Source organism: Sciurus carolinensis, chromosome 8, assembly GCF_902686445.1.
Source record: "Sciurus carolinensis chromosome 8, mSciCar1.2, whole genome shotgun sequence".
NCBI classification, from domain to species: domain Eukaryota; kingdom Metazoa; phylum Chordata; class Mammalia; order Rodentia; family Sciuridae; genus Sciurus; species Sciurus carolinensis.
This window is the reverse complement of record NC_062220.1, coordinates 101,363,866-101,389,706: the sequence shown is the minus strand read 5'-3', so window position 1 is coordinate 101,389,706 and position 25,841 is coordinate 101,363,866. Positions and strand designations below refer to the sequence as shown.

General features: G+C 37.4%; 1 protein-coding gene across 4 annotated transcripts in view; it reads right to left on the bottom strand.

The window, feature by feature from the left end:
- The window catches only part of Hecw1 (HECT, C2 and WW domain containing E3 ubiquitin protein ligase 1), a 428,371-nt gene that overhangs the window by 201,843 nt on the left and 200,687 nt on the right, over nucleotides 1–25,841 (bottom strand). For all 4 annotated transcript variants that reach the window (XM_047562304.1, XM_047562303.1, XM_047562306.1 and 1 more), the window contains one exon: nucleotides 8,853–8,947. In XM_047562304.1, coding sequence (XP_047418260.1) covers nucleotides 8,853–8,947 — 95 coding nt within the window. The remainder of the gene's footprint in view (nucleotides 1–8,852; nucleotides 8,948–25,841) is intronic.

The window sequence follows — 25,841 nt, the reverse complement described above, 5'->3', positions numbered from 1 at the left end:
AATACAAAACATAATTAGAAGCTATTTCGAAAATCTATACTCCAACAAAACAGAAAGCCTCGAAGACATCAACAAATTTCTAGAGACATATGAACTACCTAAACTGAACGAGGAGGACATACACAACTTAAATAAACCAATTTCAAGCAATGAAATAGAAGAGGTCATCAAAAGCCTACCAACAAAGAAAAGTCCAGGACCAGATGGGTTTTCAGCCGAGTTCTACAAAACCTTTAAAGAAGAGCTCATTTCAATACTTCTCAAACTATTCCATGAAATAGAAGAGGAGGGAACCCTCCCAAACTCGTTCTATGAAGCCAATATCACCCTGATACCTAAACCAGACAGAGACACATCGAGGAAAGAAAATTTCAGACCAATATCCTTAATGAATATCGATGCAAAAATTCTCAACAAAATTTTAGCAAATCGCATACAAATATATATTAAAAAGATAGTGCACCACGATCAAGTGGGTTTTATCCCAGGGATGCAAGGTTGGTTCAACATTCGGAAATCAATAAATGTCATTCACCACTATTTTTCTTAAGATCTTTTATATTTCTTGATTAATAATAAAGTTGAGAGCTTTTTTCCATTATAATTTCTAATTGTTTTTTATTTGTTTATAGTAGAGTTATTTATTCTTACATATCAGAGATAATTTACTGTTTCTAATAGTTTAAATCAATGATTCTGGGCTTAATGAATATATAATCCGGTTATTTATTAGTGATGATAATTTCATCATCTTCTTTCCAATACTGAATTTTCATTTCTATCTCTTACTTAATGCTTGGCTTATACTTGGAAAACAATGTTAACTAATAGCGGTGTAGTGAATTCTTTGTCTTGTCCCTAACTTTAATGAAACTGTTTCTAGTGCCTCAATAGAAAATGATACTAGTAGTTGGCTTGAGGTATACATCAATATATAAATCAGGTGAGGAGAGTTACTCACATTTAAGTGTAGCATGAACTTGTACTTGTCAGATGCCTTTTTTTGTGTTTATAGAGGATCATATTGTTTTCTCTTAATATAGTTTAATTATATTAACAGCTTTATGAATATTGAATCAACCTTACAATCTGGGTAAAAACTAATATAATAAAATGATTTTAATGCACTTTTGCAATCTATCTGCTGGTATTTAACTTATGATTTTATTTTTTCATTTATCAATAAGATGGCCTATAATTTCTATTTTAATGTTATTTTTTGCAGTTCTGGTTTCAGTGTTAGGGGTCTCAGGAAATTATTTTGGAAATTTTTCTTCTTAATTTTTCTTTAGAAAGTTTAAATTGCATCAGATTATCTATACTTCAATTATTTGAAAAACCTCCCTTACCAGTTTATCCATTTTGCTTTGTTTTAGGGAAAAATATATATTTGTCTACTTTGTGCCAGCTCCTTGCCTCTAATCCACAAGAAGTCAACATGAATTCCACTGCAGAAAAACAAGTGACTTTTGTTTAAGAGAACTTTAGTTTGGCATGGTGGTGCATGCTTGTAATCTCAGCTACTCAGGAGACTGAAGCAGGAGGATTGAAGGTGCAAAGCCAGTCTGGGCAATGCAGCAAGACCGTATCTCAAAAAAGATTGGGGAATGTAGCTCAGTGGTAGAGCACCCCTGGGTTCAATCCCTAGTACCACAGATAAAATGAAAATAAATTAAAATAAAATAACTCCATTTAATTTTCATATCCTTCTGTATCTTGCTCATTGTCTATATTCATGTCAAAAATCATGGTGATTCATCAGGTGAATATATTCATCTTTGGATAGTCACGATTTCTAGTCTTGGGTCTCTTACCTAGGTATTTATTACCTATCTCCTTTCATTAATAACACTCATGGCTTTCATAGTGTTGCCAAAGCCTAGGGTGTTTCCTGCAATAAAGCCAAAGATGTCTACCATTTAACAAGGTCTTCTGACAGGTGCAAAGTCTATCAAATTGACTATGTCAGCAAAGAGTGACATTTGATGTTTCCTATGACAGTGTTCCATAACCTTTTTGGTACTATGAATTTTGCTCAGCATTTGATAAATGCCTTGGATACCTTCCCTAGGAATATGCATATACATATCCACATAACATCAGGGCTTCACAGGGCTTTGAGAACTTGACTCTTTAAAATTTCTACTTTCCAAGAGTGATTTATGTCTAATTTTTTTTCTAGTGTGGTTTCACTAGAAAAATGCAACCTGAAGAGAAGATTTGGAACTATTGATGATCACCAAATATTAAGTGGCATTTGTTTTCTAGATCTCAGAAAGGAAGAATGTGAACCACTCTTAACGCTATGGCAGCTGAACCAGGGCTGATGGGGAAAGCATTTCAGAAAATAACATCTCTAGACTCAAGGCCCCAAATGCCTCTTCAAAGTTAACTCTGAAAGTCTTCCTCAAATGCCTCTTCAAAGTTAACTCTGAACCTCTTCCTCTGAAACTAAACAAATTCCTTAATGTTGAACCAGGATGAAATTCACACTTCCAAGTGCCTCTTAGGGAGGTTAGAGACTATGGATAGGTCTGGGGATGTTCTCTTCAGAGAGGATGCCTGACGTGACTCTGACTTTCCTCCCCTTTTTCTTCTAGTACAAGTCCATCAGATGCATTTACCAAATGTCTGCCTGCTTTAATCTGGTCAAAATCTAGAGACTTGTGCTGAAGATACACACATAAATAACATGTCCCCATGTTTTTGGTTCAATTACTGTGTAATCAAGAAAGATCCTGGTCAGGGTTGTGGTGTGCACATATTTCAACTTACTCCATCTGGAAAACCTTCCATCAGGCTCTGGACCTGCCTACCCCTGGTCCTCCCAAAGTGCCTATTTCATCCCTACCAGATGCTTAGGGTAGTGAGTTGTTATTGCCTCTTTTCTTGTCTGTCTCCCTTTACCACTTACCCCATCCCAGAGAGTAGCTTCATGAGGATGAAGATTTGTCTTTTTCAGTTTATATGCCTTGTGGCTAGCCCAGTGGAGCTTACTGATAAATGCATAAATGAACTATTAAAACTATGTGCTGTAGAAAGATGCACAGAATAACTCAGTTCTAAGAAGTCTTCCAAAGTTGAGGGATAAGGGATCAGAGTAATCCATGTATTGGTGGGTGAGAGTGGGAGATCTTAGGAGGTGGGAGTTGGTTCTGGGAAAAAAGCATTAGAGGCAAGAGGCAGTGAGCATCATAAAATAATTTACCAGATTCGGAGGAGACAAAATGTGACTGTGGAGTCTCAGCTAGCAGAAAGTGTATGTTATGTCAATATCTAACCATCAACTTCTCCCTATCACCCTTAGAAACTGTTTCCCATTCCACCCTTGACTTTGTGCAATGGAGATGGAATTTAAAATTAAAATAGTAGAAGATCTTGTAGAGGTTCCCTTAGAAAATCATTCTGAAATCCTCCAGTGAATGTCTGGGCAACACTGATCCTTTGCATGTAAATAAACTATCTGTACCATTTTGGCTCAAGCACTCAAGTTTACCTTTATTAGGTTTTATCTCTGGTATTTGATTTACATCTGCAAATCAAAATGCTTTCTAAAATTTTCCTTTAAGGAAAGACTAGCAGAAATATGTATGATGGAAAGAAATGAAAAATTAGAATATTATATTGTGAAATTACTTCAGGCTTCTTGCTTTGCTATCAAAATTAAGATTACTTCATTTAGAAACTGATTTTCAGAATATTAAGGACTAACTCTTAAAATTTTGCCCCATCATAGTCTTGTTGATGACACTTCTTTTTAGGACCTGGTAGATAAGTACTAGTGATATGCTGCAAAAATAAATTATGGATGTGTTAGGGAGGCAACAGGAAAATGATTAATTCATAAAAGGCTCCTATGGTGCTACAGTTCAGATCTTGAATGTTCCCCAGAGGTCCTTGTGTTAAAGGCTTGGTTCCTACTTGTGGTGCTATTGGGAAGTGGTGGAACCTTTAGAAGGATGGATCTACTAGAGAGAAGATTGAAGCTGATTTTAGGACCTCGATTCCTTTATGCTTTTCTCTTTTTTGTTTCCCAGCTGCCATGAGATGAACAACTTCCTCCACCATATGCTTTAGCTATGGTCACAAACCCAAAAGTAATGGGGCCCTACTGATGACAGATTGAAACCTCCAAAACAAACCTTTCTTCTTTATAAGTTGTTTATTTTGATATTTAGTCACAGTAATGGAAAACTGACTAACACACATGACTACTGTTAAAAATTCAAGTAGAAAAATAAAATTCTTGTTACCTTCCCCTCCCAGAATTCATGAAACCAAGTTTCCAGAATCAAGACTGAACCTGAGGGCAAGACTAAAAACATGGTTGTAGTGGCAAAACTGTTAAGAGAATGAGAGCTGGAATTCCAACTAAATTGATTTGAGAAATGTAACTCTGAACGTTTTCCAAGTCCTTTTACTGAGCCAATTCTTTATATAGCCAACTAGTGAAAAACTACCATTAACAAAAAATAGTGTCTTGGGAAACAAGACACTGTTCTGACATCTGGCTAAACCTCTTGCTGGTGGGATTATGGAAAGATATTTCGAAAGGATTCTGATATGTTCTCTTCCAATTTCTCATTGAAAAATCCATGAGATACAGGCTGAAAAAATAGACAATAGTCATCTAAAATAAGGATAAGAATAAGCCAGCATAAAAAAATCAGAATGGAATTTCTGCAAAATTTAATATCGAAGACAATATAAGAAATACATTCTTGGAGTATACATAGTCCAGCCTCTGAATCTGGAGGTCCCCTCTACTGCAGGGTAGATGATCCCAAAGAAGGTAGGAACAGAAAGTCTTCTGCCTGCCCCTCTTTCTTGTGGTCTTTTCACCCCTGTTTGGCACTGCCTCCTGAGTCTGCCAGAGTTATGTCTCAAACAGCTACCTGTTTTCTGTATCCAGAAGCTGTGGTCCCTAAGCCATACTGTGGGGATGCAGCCACACTATCAGGCGTATGCTCCTCAGGGAGAGTCTGGTAAACAGGCATGGGGAGCAAGGTGCTCAGGACGTTAAAAGGTCTTATCTATATAGCATTACATCGAGGACAGCTATAGGTTGTACCTGAATCTCCAGTACTGCAGGGAATCAGCAGAAGAAGGGCTCTCATTCCAGTTCAGCAAACCTTGCAGATGATACTCACTAGGTTCCAGAGAATGGGAAGGAGTGACTGTGAAAATGTATTATCAGAACATAGACCCAATGATGGACCCTGGGTGGTCTGAAGACAGTTTAATCAACTCTATCTTTAGCAAATTGTAGGTATGGATAGATTTCCTTCTTTTGATGCATAACAAAGGAGGGAAAATATATTATAGGATTCTCAAGAGAGGCTGTAAGGAGCATGGAAAAGGTAGCAAAGGTAATTATATTGAGAGGAGAAGCTTACCTATAAAATGATTTTTCTACAGGAAATAAAAGAAAATATAAAACATGTGATAGATACTCTCAATAAGATACAAAACATGAAAAAGGAAGTGCAGAGGGATAGGTGGAGAAAATGAGTCACCTGTTCTTTAGACTTAGCACGACATAGATCTCCTTCCCCAGCAGGCCTGTGCTATTTCATGTCCCTGTGCCTTCACACATGTAGTTCCTTCACCAACCTTGTCTTGCTTCCCTTTCAGGTTTGGCAAAGTCCCATTCATGCTGCCTGCCTCAGCCCACATACCCTCTCCTTCCAAAGCCAGTACAGCTGCCACAGGCACCTGGACAAAGATCCACATGCCAGCACGGGGGATTTCACACACCAGTACAGCAGACTTCATGTAGCATTAAAATTTATGACAGAGTAACTACAGGTTCTCAAAGACAGGGCTTACATTTCATTTATCTCTGTAACTGTCACCCATCATAGTTTCTGATCTACAATTAAGACTACCAGGTAAACAAGAGCTCCTGAACCATAAGAGTAAATGACAACCTCTTTTTATAACAAGGACCTCAACAGTTGCCATTAGGATGAAGACAAAGATAAGAAAGAAAGAGAAAATGAGAAAAGAACTAATGCATATCAAGAACCTACTATGCTCAGAAAATTAAAGTACTGATTATACCAGAGGACCATTTGACATCTTTTTCTGCCTTTTCAAAAAAGTACAGGTTTAGTGTATTATCACAAATGAACTCAAGGACCTTTGGGACATGATATGATGACACTAAACAGCCTCTCTTAATAAGAGATTCATGTAGGAGAAACAATACTCAACTTGAAAGTGAACACTCAACATTTTTAACCAACTGATTTTGGAAAACTTAATAGCATTTCTCTTTAGAAACAGCGTGCTTAAGTTTCCAGACAGGATTGCAAAGGTTATTTAACCCAGAAGGTTGCTAGATTTTTCTAATAAGTGAACCGGGGTGCAAAGTATAAGCTAGGTTTGGTTCCATCCCCTCACTGTATAGCCAAGTGATCACTTAACCAAATATTCTTCCAATCTGCCTTAGATGTGCTGAGGGTCAACAAGAGTGATGTAAATAATAAAGGCAATGATAGCTTGACTATTAAAAACCTTTGCACATCAAAATACAGTTTTTCAGTAAAGTGCATGCTCCCTTCTGCCATAAAACTCCATGTGCTCAGTTTCAGTGTAGCAGCTGGAACTCAGGATTACTCTCACATGGGCTTTAGGACAGGACTCTCGCATGCTTGGGGATTAAAATGAGAAACAAAATTGCCAGTGGAATGAACATTAGAGTGTCAATAAACATCAAAGTGTCTATGTATTTATATGAGAAAATCATTACAGAAATGATAATGACAGCAGCAGTATGACAAAATATTTCGAAGTCTCAGTGTTAAGTACAAACAAGAGTAGCATACATCGAGTGACAAGGATGAAGTCAGGATGAAACAGAATCAATGCAGTCTCCTGAACTTTTATGTCAAATGATATGATCAAAGCACCTCATTTTCACTTCTCAGAGGGAAATCCCTGTTTCTGGTGAAGGCAGCTCCTAGAAAGCATGTGCTTTTGATATTTTAATCCCACTTTGGAAGTCTCTTTTATATTTCAAGGCTATTTTATGGGTAGTTAGGTCTTGCTTCATTTTAGGCATATGTCGCATGTTCCTGTGATGATGTGTGTCACACTTTGCATTGGTCTGAGAGACAGCTAAACATCTGGAGTGTTCAGTCTGCTGAGTTCAGAGAAGTCAAGTACTCTAGGGAGCTGCCTTTAAATTAAAGGTCAATTCTGGGGCTGCCCAACACTATCCCAGAATATGACTCCTGAGCAGGCAAGGGTGGAGAACTGTCCTCTCCTGTTTTAGTCTAGAGTCAATGGGCAAGTCCCATCAATGGGCAAGGCCCACACTGCTGAGGGACCAAAGTGTCTGGCAAGAAACTGCTTCCCAAGTGACTTGGTATGTAATGGCAAAGGCCAGACATGTATGAGGAAGACTTTTTCTAAATTAGCTTTATTTTACTTCCTACCCTCTTTCTTCTCTAATTATTCAATACCTTCCTCTTCCATCCACCCAGGCTCTGATTTGATTGATTTTGCTTCCTTTTATTATTTATTTTTTGCCTTTATGTATTTGGCCTTCTAACTCAAAGGTTGGCTAAAATGTATCAGGACCTGCTTGGCCTTTCCAGGTACTCCTTTTGAGAGTTGCTTGTACATAGGGGAGAGAAGAAGAGGCCTGGAACTTTGAGGATACGTCTCCAGATTCCACACTAAAATTCCTGTGCCACTCAGTAAAGTAACGGACATCATGTTCTAATTTGCAAAGTTAGTAGGGAAGAGTGGTAACCATTAAGTATGCATGGCCTTTCCTTCTCCCTGTCTCTCCTGCCTCTCTCATGGTCAACCCAGCCCAGGGTATAGTCCTGCTGGACTCCTCAGGATAGCGTTAGACAAGAGTCAGGTCTGAAGTCCTCTTATCTTTCTGCCTATTACCAAGTCCTCAATTAGGACACTCAGGACACTGCCAGACTGATTTGTGAAATGGCAAAGTGGCAGTTTTTAGAATCAATGTCCTTTCTGAATCATTCTATTTCACTTCAAATTCTCTATTTTTTAAAATAGGAATAAAAGTCTCTTTTGCTTCCACTTGCATGACAAAGTTCTCACTGTTTTCTGTTCAGCCTCCCCAGTTAGTCATTTTAAATTTATGTTGAAAGGAAAAGGAATGCCATTTCCAGGTAGATTTCAGTCTAATCAGATTTATTGAGATCTAAGTAAGAAGAATCACAAAGATGTAGACTGTATTTTAGGAAAAAAAATGGCATATTACCACAGATTTGAGCAGAGTCACAAAGTAGGGAACAGAAGATGTGATTTAATTACTGGACCTGCAACTGATTAACTATGTGACTTGGGGTCACTGGGCACTGTGTCCTCATTTCTATAAAGAAAAGGATGAGATTTTAGTCTTGTTGAGGTCTATCATTTCATACTTCTGTGACAAAGATGAATCAGAGCCAATATACTCTATTCCATTAATTTATTTACAAGCCTAAAAAGAAATTAAGCCATGGGAAAATATAAATATTTAAAGCCAAGAAATTTAAAAAATGTGTTCCAAAAAAAAAAAAAAAGACTTACCACTCACTGCCATTAAGTATATTTTAAGTGGAAACATTGACTCTCTAGGGAAAATACCAAAATTTGACTTTTATCTAACAAACAAGTGGCACGCACTTTAACAAATTTGGTTTTGGCCTCATTCTCCTATTTTGAGATGTGTCTGTCTATTCTCAGTCTCTCTATCAATATATCACTGTGTGTGTGTATGCATACACACATGAACACACATAAATGGGTGCACACATACAAAAACAGCAAGAAAGTGAAGAAGCCCCAGAGTTAGGTCTGAACAAAGAGGTAGAGCCAAGACTTACAGGAGCTGCTGAGTTTTTGACCGTGACACTGGGGGTGGTGGCTCTCAGGGCTCCACTCACTCCGTGGTAGTATTTGAAACAGATCTTGGTTTCAGCTGAAAGACAAAAATAAAATGGTACTCAGAAGTAGGAAATAACCCAGGAAGAGATAGCTATGGCCAGAGAGGACATCTCTAGGAACTGCAACCTAATTCCCCCACCAGACAGCCAGGCCACACCTGACAATGAAGGCCTACATATGGCCTCATGGACAAGTCTGACTTCTTTGTAGACATGTATCATGAAAAATTGTTTTGCCCTTAACACCTTTGGATTTAACTCAAGTTAAATCCATTATTTAGACTTCTCAGCATTCATCCTATCCCATTAAAAATTATTGCTTTTAAACCCTTAGTTCAAAGGTTTTAGGTAGTTTAATGACTACAACCAGTCTGTTTCTTCTGTAATTTCCTATTATCTAATTCATCGAAATGAATATCTGGGTCATTTTCAGGAAGATTTTGAGAAGTTATTCAACTACAACATGGATGGGAGGTCTGTTTTCTATCTTGTGCATATCAACAATAACTTCTTCACATCACAATTTGTTTTTCTTCAAAGTTCTACAGAAGGTAAACAAAAAATATGGCTTTGGGGGAATCACGTTGTCTTGACTTAGAATTTCAGTGGCACTATCGACAATCTGTGAGACAATGAACGTCACTTAGCTTCTCTGAACCCCATGATCCTTATGTGGAAAACAAAACGAACAACAATGTGTATCTCCTAAGATGATGATTAGGCAAATAAAAATGCTTAGAGTTCCAGTAAGTGCTCAGTAAATGTTAGTGATGAAGATGATGTGATGAATTAACAATGATGCGGCTCCACTGCCTTCTGGCATTTAGTTATGCAGAGGAAAACATTTGCAGGCAACCTGAATATAGTTCATTTGAGGGTGACCTGCTTTTCCCAATTGACTGTTTGTAGGATGATTTTCTTAAAATTTGAAAAATTTACCAGGCTATGTCCTGGTCCTTTATATTAATTTTGTTTGAAACAATATGAGAAATCTCCAATTCGAGGATCTATTTCTCTAATCTGGGAATTCATCTTTAATTATGTTTTAAAATAATATCTACAATTTTATTGGCATGGATTTAAGATATACTCATTATAGAAAATACGGTTAATGAATAAAAGCCTAAATAAAATTTAAAAATTCTATGAAATTTGCATACTTGAAAGCATAAACTTTAAACAATGATGCATTTTGTTCTTAAATAATCATACTCAACTATTATTTAAAACTTTGTGGATAACATTTCTTGTTCTGTGGAACAATGGAATAGATTTGTAATTTTTAAGTATTCTCCTATTTTTGGAAATTTAGACTTTTCCCTAAAAAGGAATGACTTTCTGCAAATTATTTTTTAAATTCAAATTTGTTCCCTTAGATAATGGGACAAAAATTGCTATCTACCTACCCAACATCCACTCTCCTTTTCCTTCTTAATAATAGAATCTCAATTTTATTTTGGATGATAATCTCCAACTAAGCACTATGTTTTGTAGCCTCTCTTGTGGATCACATCTGTGTTGTTTCCCACAATTATTTTGGGATTTCTCTCATATGTAGCTAAACCTAAACATAATTGACACAGAAAGGTTCCTTGATGTAGAAAACATGAACATCGTAATATTCTTCCTTGGGTTAGAAAATATATTTTAAGGATTCTCCAAATTGCTTCTTGTGTCCAAATTGCTTTCCAAACAGCACTTTAGACTTTCACCAGAAAATGTGATATCAGATTCTGACCATCTTGTGACAACTATTGGTAAGGTAGCATTGAATATTATCAATTAAAAATAAGCTTAAAATAGAATCTCATTATCATTTTCATTTCCTTTATTTGATTACTAGTGAGATTAAATATTTTTTCATCAAATTTTAATTAGCTATTTGAGTTTTTTTAATCCACTGAATTATAGTTACTAAAACTTTCCATTGCCTGAATGATGCCTGGGAACTTACAGTCTTGCTTTAGGTGGATGTGTTCTTCAGAAAAGTCAATACTTTGTTTCCTTCAAACATCATTCTTTCCCTGTAGTTATTTTGCATATCTGTTGATTGCTTCTTCAAGCTGTTGGCTGAATAATCTAACAACCTGGTTCCGTATGTATTTTCCAAGATATTTCCCATTGTCTTCATATTAGGTCTACACACCCAACTCTAATACACTCTCAGCACAAGATGCAGGGTTCCTATAGGTTGGGGATCATGGAGGGCCTGTGACTAAAACTGTGAGCATATAGCTAGCTAATCACAATGAATCAGTGCTGTTTAGTGTATGAGCTACTCTGCCTGTAGATCCCTGGGAGACCAGCATGGAGGGGCCAAATAGCTTTACTGCGAGTTCTGCTGGGTGGAAGGAATTTTGAGATAACGGGCATCCTGAACAGGCACTACTAGTTTCTCATTCAAAGCAGAAAATTGTTTCAATGCCTTTGAGCAAAAAAAGTTCAGGGAAATTATATACAATCATGTATTAAATCCTATTGCTAGGTAAACAGATTACTTCCCATTTTGAGTCAAGATTTCATGGCAACCTTCAGAGTGTAGTACTCTCCTTTTGAGCATTAATTGGCAAAGCTTTTTTTTTCTTTTTCTTTTAAACTTGTATTTGATAGCATGTTCCAGTACTTAGCAACTGGATTATTAATGAATGTTCCTTTTATTTAATGTAAATGTCCCCTGTAGTTTAAAATGATTTTCCATTGCAATTTGAAAGAGATTAAATTAATTAAGATTTCTTCTTTTTTGGGTGTGTGATTTGAAAGGAAGCCACCCATCAATATTAAAACAATATAAAATGCAAATCATTTATTTTATGATTTTTAAAAAGTCACTTCATCCCACAGAATTTCATGCTACTTCATGCTTATGCTGGTGACAGTTACATTAAATTGTTCAACTTGACATTGAGTTTTTCCAGGAAGAGACTGGGTGCTATTTATTCTATATCTCCAGTGTTATGTAATATAGGAATCTTTCATTTTACAGGAAAATTTCAGGAATTTTTCAATACCTGTTGAAAAATTATTCAAGAGCTACAGTCATGCATGCACAGTGATGTTTAGGTCAAGGATGGTGGAATATATCATGGTGATCCTGAAAGACCATATGGCCTTGTTATGTTATAGCCATCTTTGTTTACATTAAGTATAATCTATGAAATTTTTCATGACAAAATCACCTAATGACGCATTTCTCAGAACAGATCCCAGTCATTAAGTGATACCTAACTCTATTGGTTTAATTTTATTGACTCCACTGCCTTATTAATCCAAGAGAATGTAGAGTGTCTTGGTGGGTCCTAGTTCTTAAAAGAGAACACACACTTTCTTTTTTTGTGTGTGTGGGAGTACCGGGCATTGAACTTTAGGGGCCCTCAACCACTGAGCCACATCCCCAGCCCTATTTTGTATTTTATTTAGAGACAGGTTCTCACTGAGTTACTGAGTTGCTTAGCGCCTCGCTTTTGCTGAGACTGGCTTTGAACTCACGATCCTCCTGTCTCAACTTCCTAAGCTGCTGGGATTACAGCATATGCCACCATGCCCAGCGAGAACGCACACTTTCTAAAGTTCAGTATTATATGACTTTGCAAATTGTTTAAGAGATTAAAAAATTTCCCATGGGTAATAATACTGCTCTCTGAGAAAAGTATCAAGGTCCAAAGGCCAATAAATATTAAAGGGTCATTGGTTACTATTTCAGATACTTTGTTTAAGGTGACTTACGGTGGCTGTGCCTTTCTCTACTTTTCTGGGTAAAAGAATAATAATTAAAAAAACTTTTCAAATCACAAGACATCTGAGCACAAGGAATCTCTGCTACAATAGTCTCATTGTTTATTTGTAGTATTTACATTATAGTTACAGAGGTTTAGGAAGGCAAAGTGATCTAGGAAAGAGGAGTGATGGGAGATGGAATAGGTGTGAGTTCAATTCTTGACTTAGCTGTCATTGTTGGTGTGATTTTCATGGCTCTCTGAGCCTTAGTCTTAATATAGAATGGCAAGATTATGTGCACTTCAAAGATATTGTTTCATGTACCACTGTCATGCAGAACAAGTGGAATTATTTGAAAAGCAGTACTCATAAAGCCATCAACACTTTTGTTGCCTTCTGGATGATCAACAGGGCTGACTTGGAGAGTTGTTCAGGGTTGTCCTGCATGAAGGTATCCAGCCCATGATCCATGCTTAAAGGGTGTAGTTTTAGATCTTCCAGAACAAAAGATGCCATATTAACCCTATAGAGGTTCATGGTAGCTTTGAAATAGATTTCCTAATAATATTTTGGGTTTTTCTTTTTTCTTTTTTTTTTTTTTTTTTGGCTTAACTCGAGTTATTTCAAATTTGAGCAAGGGGTGATGAGCTTCTTCATAAAGTAGAGCAAAACCAAAGTTTCTACCTCTATAAACATATTTTGGGGCATGTATTCTGAAAGTAAAGGTTGATTCACTTTTGTTATAATGTCACTTAAACAAGAATATTGCTTTTCCCCCCTTGCTATGCTCTTGAGAAATTAGCAGACCTGCTGTAGCATTTAAAATCATAGTATGCAATGATGGTGGTAGACCTGGAGTAAGCAAAATATTCAATTAAGTTTACAAGTTATGATTAAATTGGTCTTAATTAGCACTTAACATGTAGCAGACCATTCATACTATTTTCTAATTTGATCCTCACTAGAATCCTAGAAAGTATAGGCTATTATTGTTAACCTTTCTTTTTTGCGTTTAGCACAGTGCTTGGCAAATAATCAGACTTTGAGAAATGTATGTCACCTATTAATCCTGTTTTACATCTAAGGAAAATGAAACCAAAATGTAAGGGGCACTTATTCAAGGTCACACATATGGTTCAAGGCAGAGTAAGGATTTCAGCAAGTATGTTAACTCGTCATATGATGATTTGTATCTCAAAAATATTTTAGTAAGTCAAGATGCACCAGGTAATTCAGAGAACATTTAGTAAAGTTGTAAAATGCAAAAAAAATCTGCCTGAAGGAGGCTTGCCAGATAAAATATAGAACACTGTTAAAACTGAGTTTCAGATAAACAGACAATAAACTTTTAGTGTAAGCATGTCACAAGTATTACATGCGATATACTTACATTAAAAAATTATTCATTGTTTATCTTAAATTCAAATTTAAGTAAGTATGCTGTATTTCCTCCCCTAAGTCTGAAAACTCTAGCCTGAAGGCATCCGGGATATAGCAAGTCGGTGGAAAATAAAATAATGAGGTCAAGATCCAGAAGATAAAACTCAGAGATGAGCCCAGGGTTTGCAGTTGCTGTTTCCCTAAGGGGTGCCTGTGTTGATTCTAAAAAAAAGCCTCTGGGAGACTGGGAAGCTGAAAAGAAATTTTGACAGAGTTGCAGGGTAAATGGCGTAAAACTTGACTCCAGGGCCTTCCAAAGGAGGACTCTAGAAAATTCCTTATGATTCAAGTTGGGACCATAAATAATTGAATAGATTAACAAATACACTAGTCCAAGCCCTTCAAATCATTTCAAGTGTTGAGATTCAATTCAGGTTATTTTGGAAAGCTAGACATAGGTGAGAAAGAAATTTAAATCATCTCAGGAGGAAAATGACATCATTCTAAACTTCAAATTATTTATGCAAGTTTTCATTTATGATGTGTAGTTCTCAATTAAAATTGACCAAGTACATGCAAAGACAGAAGCAATATAAAAACAAAGAAAGAAACAACCTCTAAACTAAAAGCAAAAATAGGCAATATAAGCAGATTCATAGGGTTTCTAGATATTTGAATTATAGATGTAGGCTTTACAAGCATACATGCACAACATTTAAGAAAATAAAAGATGGAACGCATTAGCACAGAATGAAGTTTATAAAAAGAATTGACACATTCAGAACCTGAAAAACTCTGAAAACACTATATTCTTGAAATTGTGAACTTAATGGATTGGTTTAACATAAGACTAAACAAAACAGAGAAGAAAATTTAGAGAAGTGGAAAAAAAAAAGTCAGAAAAAAAAATCCAGAATAGAGTATGTTGAGAAAAAAAAAAAAAAAAAAAGGAAAATATAGAAGAGAGAATAAGAAACACATAGAACATGGGCAGGTGATCTAAAATGTATAAATGGAACCTAAAAGGAGCAGAGAGGGCCATGGTGCCAAATCTAAAAATCCTCTGAAAGTAATGAAAGACATCAAGCTATAGATTAAAAAATCTCTGTGCATCTCAAAGAACAAAGTAACCAAACATCACAATAAAAATATGAAAAAGAAGAAAAAGAATCATCAGTTAATGAAGAAAAAAGCTAGATCACCTTCAAAGGAACAAATAAACTGACAGATGACTTTATAACGTGAGCAGAAACCATGGAAGACAAAGGACTGAGAGCTTCAAAGGGTTGAAAGAAGATAGCTGTCAGCTTGGAATTCTATAACCAGCAAAAATAATCTTTAAGAATAAAACCATTGTCTCCTATTGCTGCCTGAACACAGCAGGTTGCCAGCCCCAAGAATATCTGAACTTCCTGGTAAGTTTTTAGCTGCACATATTATAATATCTGCAATGCATAGGTACCCAGATCTTATGGACCACAGTGTGCTGAGAATTGATGAATCAGACAGACCACGGATGAGCACAGTGGAGAGATGTCTTCCATTGTGAAGTCACCTATTTATGCAGAAAAAACCAAATTATCAGCACAATAACATTCTACTTAATTCTATTAATATTTCATTTGGAAAACAGATGTGAGACAAATATAAAACATGTTCTCAACATCCAAGAAAAGCAATCTTAACTCAAGAAGCTATAATCCCTGCAAAAGAGGCATTCTCAATAGTTATCTAGAAGGAGTAATGGAAAGGATAATAACTTCAAATGCTCAAAAAGATCAAGAAGCAACGAAAGAATAAGATATAAATTAAATTGAACCCGAAGGATATTTGGTTTCAGTAAGAGGAAGTAATAAGAACAGCACTTTTGAGGAAATATTAATGATATGAAACCTTAAGTCTTTCCAGTCTATTCCTATGTGCACTATGTTCATTTGTATTTTTAACAAAATAAATATAAGTTAAATGGATTTTAAGAAATAAGCAGCTTAGAGAACAGCTGCGACTTTTGATCCAAATAAAAGGAAGAGTGAAGGACTTCCAAATAAATGCAGATAAATGGAATTAGTGTCCACTGACAAGGCATGTGTTATAGTTTGGAACTAAAATGTTGCCAAAGGCCCATGAGTTAAAGGCCTGGTCCCCAGCTTGGTGCGGTGGAAACTTTAAGAGATTGGGCCTTGTGGGAGAAAATTAGGCCATTGGATGTGTGACCTCCATGGGGATATTGTGACTCTGGTTTCTTCCTCTTCCTTTCCCTTGGGCCATTATGAGATGATCAGGCAGCAGAACAACCTGGCCCCACTATGATGTGCTGGCTCACCATAGGTCTCAAAGTAATGGGGCCAAGTATTCATGGACTCAAACTTCTGGTATCATGAGCCAAAATGAATCTTTCCTTCTTATAAGATGATTATCCTAGGTTATTTGCTACAGTAATAGAACATTGACTCACACAGCATCTAACAGTGAAGATTTCACTATGAACATAAAGATTTAACATTGAAAAATTTATTTTAATTGAAAACTGAAATGGCCTGTTGGGTCATCATAAGGTAGAATTCTAAAGTTTCTCATGCCTCAGGCTCTGGTTTGGGGCACAACAGAAATAAGCAGAGTTATCTTTTATACCATATTTAATTTTTTGCAGGTTGTATTGAATAACTCATTTAAAAGAAAAAAATGTAATTTTTAAAAGCCATCTTAATTTGTACCAAAATAACAACAAAACCAAAACGAAACAAAAAAATCTTATTCTACTATCATCATCCCTGAAAAATCATGGCAGTTCTGTTACTGAAATGACATTTTTTGTAGTAAAATGATTTTAAAATCAATATCTGGGTCTTACTGTATTGTAAGATATGTTGATTTGTCAAAATTTAAAAATTGTTAAAAATTCATCTTACTTGAATTTGCACTTCTAAAACTTTTGTGATTTAGAATGTTAAGGGCTGGCTATCTTAATTTCAATTTAAATTACAATGGGAAATAACTGAAAAAAATAAGTCATAAATTTTGAATCAACAGAGATTTTGCATCTTTTTGTATTTCACATTTGCCTAACTCACAAATATATGCATATGATAGTTGTGTTTCTCTAATAGCTACATTATGAGCTATCTGATAATTTGAATGAATATGCTTAATTACAATTTATTTTTGAGGCAATTGTGATAATTGACTTTTTTTTAGCATGAAGAACTGTGGATTATTTGACTAATTTCCTATTTAGAATAGAAGAATAAATCCCACGCTAATGATTTTAATATGGCAAAAGTGTTCAAAATAAACCATTGTGTGAAATGACACTGGAACTTTAATTTATAGTAAATACTTGTTTCAGGTGCCATGGGGCCAATTCCAAACTTAAAAACAATCTAATGAATGTATTGTGTTTACAAGTTAAGTGTTGATTACTGTCACCCCTCTACACCCCTCAGACAGAATTTCTGATCTGGGGTCATTGCATGTGGAGTTAAAAGGTAATTAGAGACTTTCTCTTCCTGCTAGGATAGAGTAGTTGTAGCATATTAATGTTTCAACTGCTAAGTAGATAAGCTAATTTTAATACGAGATGTTTAAAAGCACTCTAAAGCAATGGGAGTGACCACTTCTAAAAATTCTGGAGCGGGGATCACAGGTGAGATGGGCCGATAACCTGAAACCTCTTTTCCCTGGTAGCTGTCACGTGAGGCCAGAGTTTTCCTAGTTTTTCTCAGCTAGCTTTCCATAAGACATTTGCCAAATCCTGATGCCTTGAGGGCAAAATATTAATGATCTAATCATGAAAAAAATCTGTGGAAAAAAGAAGTGGAGGCAAAATTTCCCATCTGCTGATACTGAGATCTGCCAGGGAAGGGCCCCTGGTGACACCCTCAGCTCTCTATGAAAACCCTGGAGAGGAGTCCCTAGGGTCAGGGTGGGCCAGGGGGAGACTAAAGCTTACTAAAAACTGGACAGCTCTCCATTTGGCTCACTTTCTACTTTTTTTTAAATTAATTTTATTTGTTCTAATTAGTTGTATATGACAGTAGAATGCATTTATACATTTTGATAATATTGAGCTAAGGCAATTAGTACCTGACTGCTTAGCTGGAGAAATGGTAAATCTTCTGCTCTGGTTTGGATGTGCTTTGAGCGTGTTCCCCAAAGTCTCATGTGTTGGAGGCTTGATCCCAGGATGGTGATATTGGGAGACATTGTGAAACCTTGAAGAGGTGGAGCCTAGTGGGGGTTCTCTAGTCAATTAAAGACCCACACTGGGAACAGATTGTCAGATTCCAGTTTCTCTCTGTCTTCCTGTTTTGAGATGTGTCTCTCACTCCCACATGCATTCCCACCATGGTGCTGTCAGGCACTAATGGGATTTTATGATCTTGGATTTTCAGTCTCTAAAACTATGAGCTAAATAGAACTCTTTTCTTTATAAAGTTAGCCTGCCTCAAGTATCTTGCTATGAAAAACTGACTAATATGCCCTCTCTGGAGGAAGATGTCATCACATAAAGTAATTATAATATTTCACAACCAATGTATGGCAACTGAAAGAAAATAACCAAATATAGCAATAAACAGAAGCAAAAACCAAAAACAAGGGGAAAATATGGAAACAGGATCTTGATAAGGTCATCAGGCAAAGACTGAAGAAGCTGTGATTTATATATGCATAGAATGGATAAATAAATATAAACTTTGCCAGAAAATTAAAACCAATAGAAAAGAAACAAACTAAAAATGGAGTAGCTGAAATTCAGAACTCAATATACATGTTTAGCAGCAGATCAAATAGAGCAGAAAGTTAGTCAATGGAGGATGAGTCAACAGAAAATATCCAGACCGAAAGAAGTGAGGGGGGAAAAGGGTGGAAAGTATAGAGGAGAGAAAAGGGGACACAGGGAACATGGTGGAATGACCTCTGTGACTGGAATTCCAGAAAACAGGGTAAAGGAAATAACAGATTATCAATCAGGTTAAAGACCAAAACCACTTCTAAGCACATCATGGTTAAACTTCTGAAATTCAAAGACAGAAAAGTCCTAAAAGCAGCAGAGGAGAAAAACACATTATCTTCAAAAGAATGACAAAGAGACTCCTACTGACTTTTCAGAAGACAGAGAAATGACATTCCTAACGGCTTGAAGAATAAACAGCTGACCTAGAATTAATTCTACATAGCTCATGAAATCATTCTTCAAAAATAAAAGTGAAGTAGTGATCTTTCCAGGCAAATAGAAACCAAGGGGATTTGTCACTGGTAGGCTTGCACGGAAAAATATTAAAACAACACTAAAGGGAGCCCTTTCTTCTTAAAAGGAAAATGATCCCAGATAGAACGCAGATGTGTGAGAAGGCTGAAGAGAAACAGAATGGGTTAAAATTGGAGTAAAGCTCTGCTTCTTGATTTGGGTGCTATTTACATGGAAGAATTCCCTTTCTGAAAATTCATAAGCTCTGCATTTAAATTTGTGTATTTTTCTGTGTGTGTTGTGCTTCTATGACTCCCACCAAAATAAAGCAAAATAAAAACTGCTTAGAGGAAAATTTATAGTCTTATTGCATACATAGAGAAGAAGAATGGTGAAAAACCAATGAGCTAAGCAGCAATCTGAAGAAATTAGAAAAAGAACAACAAATTAAAAGAACAACCAAGGAATGCAGAAAGAAGAAAATAATCAAAAATAAAAATAAGAGCAGAAAGGAATTACACAGAAACAAACATATTAAAGATCAAGAAAACTAAGAGTTGGGTTTGAAAAGACAAATAAAATTAAAAAAAAAATTCCTGGAGAGGAATATAAAGGACGTAAGTAGTGAGTATGAGAAACGAAAAATGAACATCACGTAACTGCGACACTGCCATCCCCTATCCTGGACCTGGCCAGCTGAGTCACCTTTAAGCCTCCCCTTGGCTTTCAGTCTGGAGGTAAGGATTCCAAAGTTTCCCCAAGGCCAAGGACAGGAGTGGCAGTAATACCATCATGAAGTCTAATGCCACAAAAATCACTAATCCTGGAATACTGGAGTAGATCACTGCATGTCAATCCAAGTAGATGGAAGGGTCTTGGATGGACAGATGGTAGAGGACTGAGTTTACTGGAATTGAGACCAGAAACATAAACTAGAATGCTTTAGGGCTGACCAACTATCATATTAAAGGGCTCCAGAAAGTAAAAAGAACCACTATTGGCATGAAGGGAGAAGGGCCATATGAAAATCCTTCCCTACATCCTAAACTGAATACAAATGTTTTCAGTTAGCTCTTGACCTGCTGGAGGGTGGTCCAGAGGTCTTTCTGGGAAAGCATAGACATTGCTTAGATGTTAACCAACATTTTTTTCTGGATTAGTGCTCCCTAGAGGTTCAAGAAATCATTGGGACAAAGGTATACATACATTATGGGCAGTGTTTTTTATTTTTTATTTGTGTGTTTGTGTGTGTGTGTGTGTGTGTGTGTGTGTGAGAGAGAGAGAGAGAGAGAGAGAGAGAGAGAGAGAGAGAGAGAGTGTAGGAGAGAAGAAATCTCAATGTGACCTTTCAAATGAAGGGCTTATTGCTTATTATCAAGGAGAGGGCTTTGAGTATTGCTTTCTAAAACTATATCGGAGGGAGAACTGTGAATGAAAGTGAGGTTGCTGCTTCAGAAGATACATTGATAAAGAGGGGCCATGAAGAAAGGCAGAGCTCAAGTCCATGACCATTCAGGAGCTCAAGGGGGTTACAACAATCTGTCAGGTGATCTGATTATGTCACCCGGTGGTCTTCCAGGTGATAGTTCAAGGTAGGGAGTCATTTCTGAATTGTGATCACCAGTATTCTTGTGACCTTATTTAACAGGGCTGATGTGTTAACAGTTTTAGGGTTCCTGTTCATACAGAAGTGTGTGGGAATGGCTTTCCTGAAGGTGTGTATGGAGAACTATGCTTTAATGCTGTGAATAGGCTACTTGAACTGCCCACCAGGATGCAGGACAGGTGCAATATGCAGGGGTGGCCTTCTCTGGTGAGGAGCAACAGGAATAAAGAGGCTTCTCCATTCCCCAGTTCATCTCAGGGTGCCTCTCCTCTGCCCCTGATCATTTTTTCCTTGAACTCTAAGAGACACCATTAAACTTTACTATTTGATGCTCAGTCAAGACTAATTTGGTCAGCTGCAGGTGAGGCTGAATAGTTACTTAGGAAAACAATCTTGCTGGTAAGAAACATTTATCCCTGCTGTTACAGCCTCAGGAAAGCCCGCCCACCAGTTTTGGCTCCCTTGTACTTAGGGATTGGTAAGTTGAAACATGTATAAAAATGCCAAGCAATGTGGCATGCTGCTTATTGAATTGGCAGCTGCATCCCCCAGTTGCAGTTGATTCAGAGCTAGGATACAGTAACTGGATGCTGGAGGTGGGGGAACTCTGACATGGAACAGGCAGCCATTGCAACAAGTGTTTTCCAAAAAGGATCATTGGGTTCTGTTATGGCTTGAATATGAGATGGTCCCTCAATAAGCTCATGTGAGAGAGTGAAGGAATGTTCAGAGGTGAAATGATTAGGTATGAGAGCTGTAACCTAATTATTGGATTAATCCATTTGAAGGATTAATAATTTGAATGGATTAACTGGGTTGTAATGGTAGGCACGTGGGGATAGAGAAAGTAGGTCACTGGGGTATATCTTGTCCTCCTGGCTCCTCTCTCTCTCTCTCTGCTTTTTGGCTACCATTCGGTGAGCAGCTTTCCTCCACCATGCCCTACCATGTTGCTCAGCCTTATCTTGGACTGACCATGGACTGAAACTGTAAGGCCAAATAAACTTTTCCACCTCTGTTGTTCTTTTCAGGTGTTTTGGTCACCACAATGAAAAGTTGACTAACACAGGTTCCATTGGTGTGGGATTTCATAAAAAATTATTTGTAGGTTTGGAATTTGCTGGGATTGTTGCCCCTTAGGAAAAGCATTTCTGAATTCAAGGTATCAGTCTTCACTATTAGGCTGTATTGAAGAGGTCATCCAGGAAAAGTCTGTTGACACAGATGCTATGAAGCACAGATTAGTGACAGGCTTTGAGAATAAGAAGTGAGTAATGAGGTACACAAACCATCTGTACAACCTGGGAAATAGCATGTGCCTTTCCCTGGCATACTGTCCATCATGTGCAGGCCCCTTGACTTACTTGGAGATTTCACCTTGGTTTTCTCAAACACATATTTTTTTTCTGGCTTGATGATGAGTGTATCGGATGACCCAGAACTGTCCGGGTGGAAGTGCAGAGGTGGGAGAGGTGACAAGTACTTGCTTGTGTGGGAGGTTTTTTAGTTCCAGGAAGGAGAGATCATTAGAGAACAGTTTTAAGCAGACACAAATATCCCCAAATTATCTATTTTCCTACTCCTATACTTCCTGTAGGTAGCAGGAATCATAGGCTTTGTGAGATCCTTCTATCACTGATGTGACTTAGTTTGTTGCCCAGTTATCAGTTTGGAACTACCTGTAAGATTTGCATTATCCTCCCACCTGTCTATTTAGATCAGCAGACAAGTGTTTCTCAGAGCACCTTTCCTGGTCCTTTAGACATGTTTTGGATTCCTTGGCTTCTTCTTCCACCCTTAGTGACAGCAGCACAGGTAATCACTTTCTTCTTTTTATTCTTCCAGCAGATCTTAGCGCACTGCCCACAAATATCATCCAGTGCAGATACAGGAAGCTATAGGGACTGAACTGATGGAAATCCTACCAGATGGTTAAAGAAAAGCTGAGCTGGGATTGGAGGAAGCTTGGGGAAGAGTGCTGGATCTTTTCTCAAGAGTGCAAATTTTCTAAGAATTTGCTTTTTGGGTGCCTAAATCAGTTTGGTCTGCTATAAAAAATTGCCAGATTGAATGGCTTAAGCAGCAAACATTTATTTACCAGTTCTGGAGGCTGGGAAATGTAAGATCAAGATGCTGATATATGTAGTTTCAGTGAGGGCTCTGTTTCTGGTTTGGTCTGTTTCTGGTGTCCTCACGTGGCACATCATGTGTTATTTCCTCTTTTCATAAAGGCATTAATACCATTATGAGGGCCCACCCTCCTGATCTTAACCCAGCCCTGATTATCTCCCAATCACGTCCAAATTCCATTACTTTGGGGGCGAGGGCTTTGTTTTGGTTTAGACCTGGAATATCCCCCAAAAGCTCATGTGTTGAAAGCATGGTCCACAATGCAGCAAAGCTCAGAGGTGGGGCTTTTAGGCAATGATTGGATTATGAGGATTTTGGCCTCATCAGTGGATGAATCCTTCTGATGGATTAATGCATTGATAGGTGGAGAGACTACTGGGAGAGAGAATACCTAGCTGGAGAAAACCTAGCTGGAGAAAGTAGGTCACTGGGAGTATACCCTGGAAGAGTTGATCTTCTCCTGGGCCCCTTCCTCTCTCTCTATTTCTGCTTCATGGATGCCATGAGATGAGCAGCATTTTTCCGCAACACCCTTCTGCCATGATGGTCTGTCTCACCTCAGGCACAGAGCAATGGAGTTGGATGACCATGGATTGTGATCTTTGAAACTGTGACCCAAAATAAACCTTTTCTCTTTTCAATTGTTCTTGTCAGGTATTTTGTTCACAGTGACACAAAGTTGACTAACATAGGTTTCAACATTTGAATTGGTGGGGGGAGGGGCACAAGCATTCAGTGAGGTCGTAAGGTCATTGTGGTCACTTCATCAGTGTCACATACCTAAGCCTTCCATTTAGCTGGTTCTGATATGTCTGTTTATTTTAAACATTGAATTTCTAAATAAAATGTTTTTCTTTTTTTCTTTCCAATTTGGGAGCTATCTGTGGTTAGACTAGTAGAAAAGTTCAATCACAGATTATTTTGACTACTATTTTTACCACTTTTTCATACTTCTTGGCTTTTTCCTTCTATTATTGATTGCTTATAAAGGATTGATGTAATCTACTTGTCTCTGAACAATATTTCATATTCTTTTAATATTTATCTTTTCTACAGGCAAAATATTAGCCAGGACTTAAGGGTTTAATTTTCAGTAGAAATTCCTGTTCTTTGTAGTAGAAACTTACAATGTGGAATAAGTCCCTTTTCTTGGGGTTATAAACTAATGGAGAGTGAAATTGGGGATTAGAGATATATAAGAGGGGAATACTCAGAAAAGACTGAGTCTATAGGTTTGAGTTTCTAAACTTTGTATAAAAATAGGAATGTTTCATATGCCCTTCTCTGGTAGAGGGTGCAGCATCCATGACTGTATTTCCACCCAGGGGTTTAGGTGGTATAATGACACAATTCTCCACTTACAAGGTGAGTTCCCTGATTTGAATGTTAAGCTTGTAGGCCTTGAGTAACCTGAAAGGGACCAGTGCTCGTGCTGGAAAGATACTTTCCTCCCTTTTAACTTCTGCTTTTTGTCTGACTTTTTCCCTCAGGTAACATAGCTGGTAATAGCAATGCAGGTCTACAAGGCTCTGCAAACTGGTTTTGCTGGAAAAGAGGAAAACAATGAATGAGGTATTTGTGTCCAGATTTCGGAAAGTGGTAGTTAGTGGATTTTGCACTGTTCTTTGTACCATACTGCTGTATTTCAGATCTTAAATGTCCCCCAAAGGTCTAGGTATTGGAGGGTTGGTCCCCGAGAGGCACTGTTGGGAGATGGTGGAACTCTAAAGAGATGGGGCCTTGGGAGGGCTTTGGGTCATTGGGATGTGCCCTCAAGGTGAATAGTGGGACCCCAGCCTTTTCCTGTTCCTCTCTCTTTGCTTCCTAGTCATGAGGTGAGAGGTTTTGCTCTGTAGTGTACTTCCCCTGTGATACGCTGCTTTTGTCCAAAGCAGTAGGAGCTGACTGATTCTGGACTGGAACCTCTAAACCTGTGAGCTAAAGTAGACCTTCCCTTTTTAAATGGTGATTTTCTTAGGCATTTATTATAATAATGGAAAGTAGACTAATGTACATATCAACTCTGGAATTCTGGGAAAATGAGATATATCAGGCTGTAAAGTAGGGATTAATAAGATTTTAGGAGGACTTTTTGAATTTTTACATTATTCAGACTCTGAACTCTTACTTAATTTTCCAAAGCTGGTGTGGACAATGCAGCTGTATCATTTGACAATGGTCTTGCAGCTGACTAGATACCTGTCTAGGCTGATATCAAAAAGTTCTAGGAATAACCTCTGAGTTGTCCCACAGTAGATAAGATGCACAGGAGCAGTGACAAGTGCCTGGGAAGGCAGCTGTGGTGTGTGAGCAGGACTTTCTGATGTTCTGTGTAGTATCTCTGTCCTCACCAAGAACAGCTGCAATGTACTTAAGCATTGACCCGGCTGAGAGGTATAGTAGGTCAAAAGAAACAAGCGTAAGTAGGGAATGGTGTGGAATACTCTGCTCTTTAAGCATCTATTTCCTGGCTCAAGTAGAAGAAGGAGGAGTTAGTAAACTGGTTGGTTGCTAAACTGAATGGATTGGGCCATGAGAGTAGAAACCTCTGCTTTCAAAGATGGTATCTCTGCCACCTCCTTATACAAGAAATTAGGACATTCAACTGACTCCATTCTTTCTCATGATATTCTTTTGTCATGGGTCTGACCCAGAGACCACCTGGTCCCCTCCCTCCACCGTATTTATTCTTCTAGCATGGACATTCAACATTTTAGTTTCAATAACCATCTGTGGGAAAGATTAGACTTAATGGCTGTTGTTTTTAAGTCTCAGTATCATGCTTCCTACACTGGAATATTGAGCACTAGCTTAATTAATTCTTTAATTGAATAAATATTTATTAATTCCCATTAAGGAAAGATGCTAGCAATAAAAAAGTCTTTGAAAATGGTATCTCAGTGTTGGAATC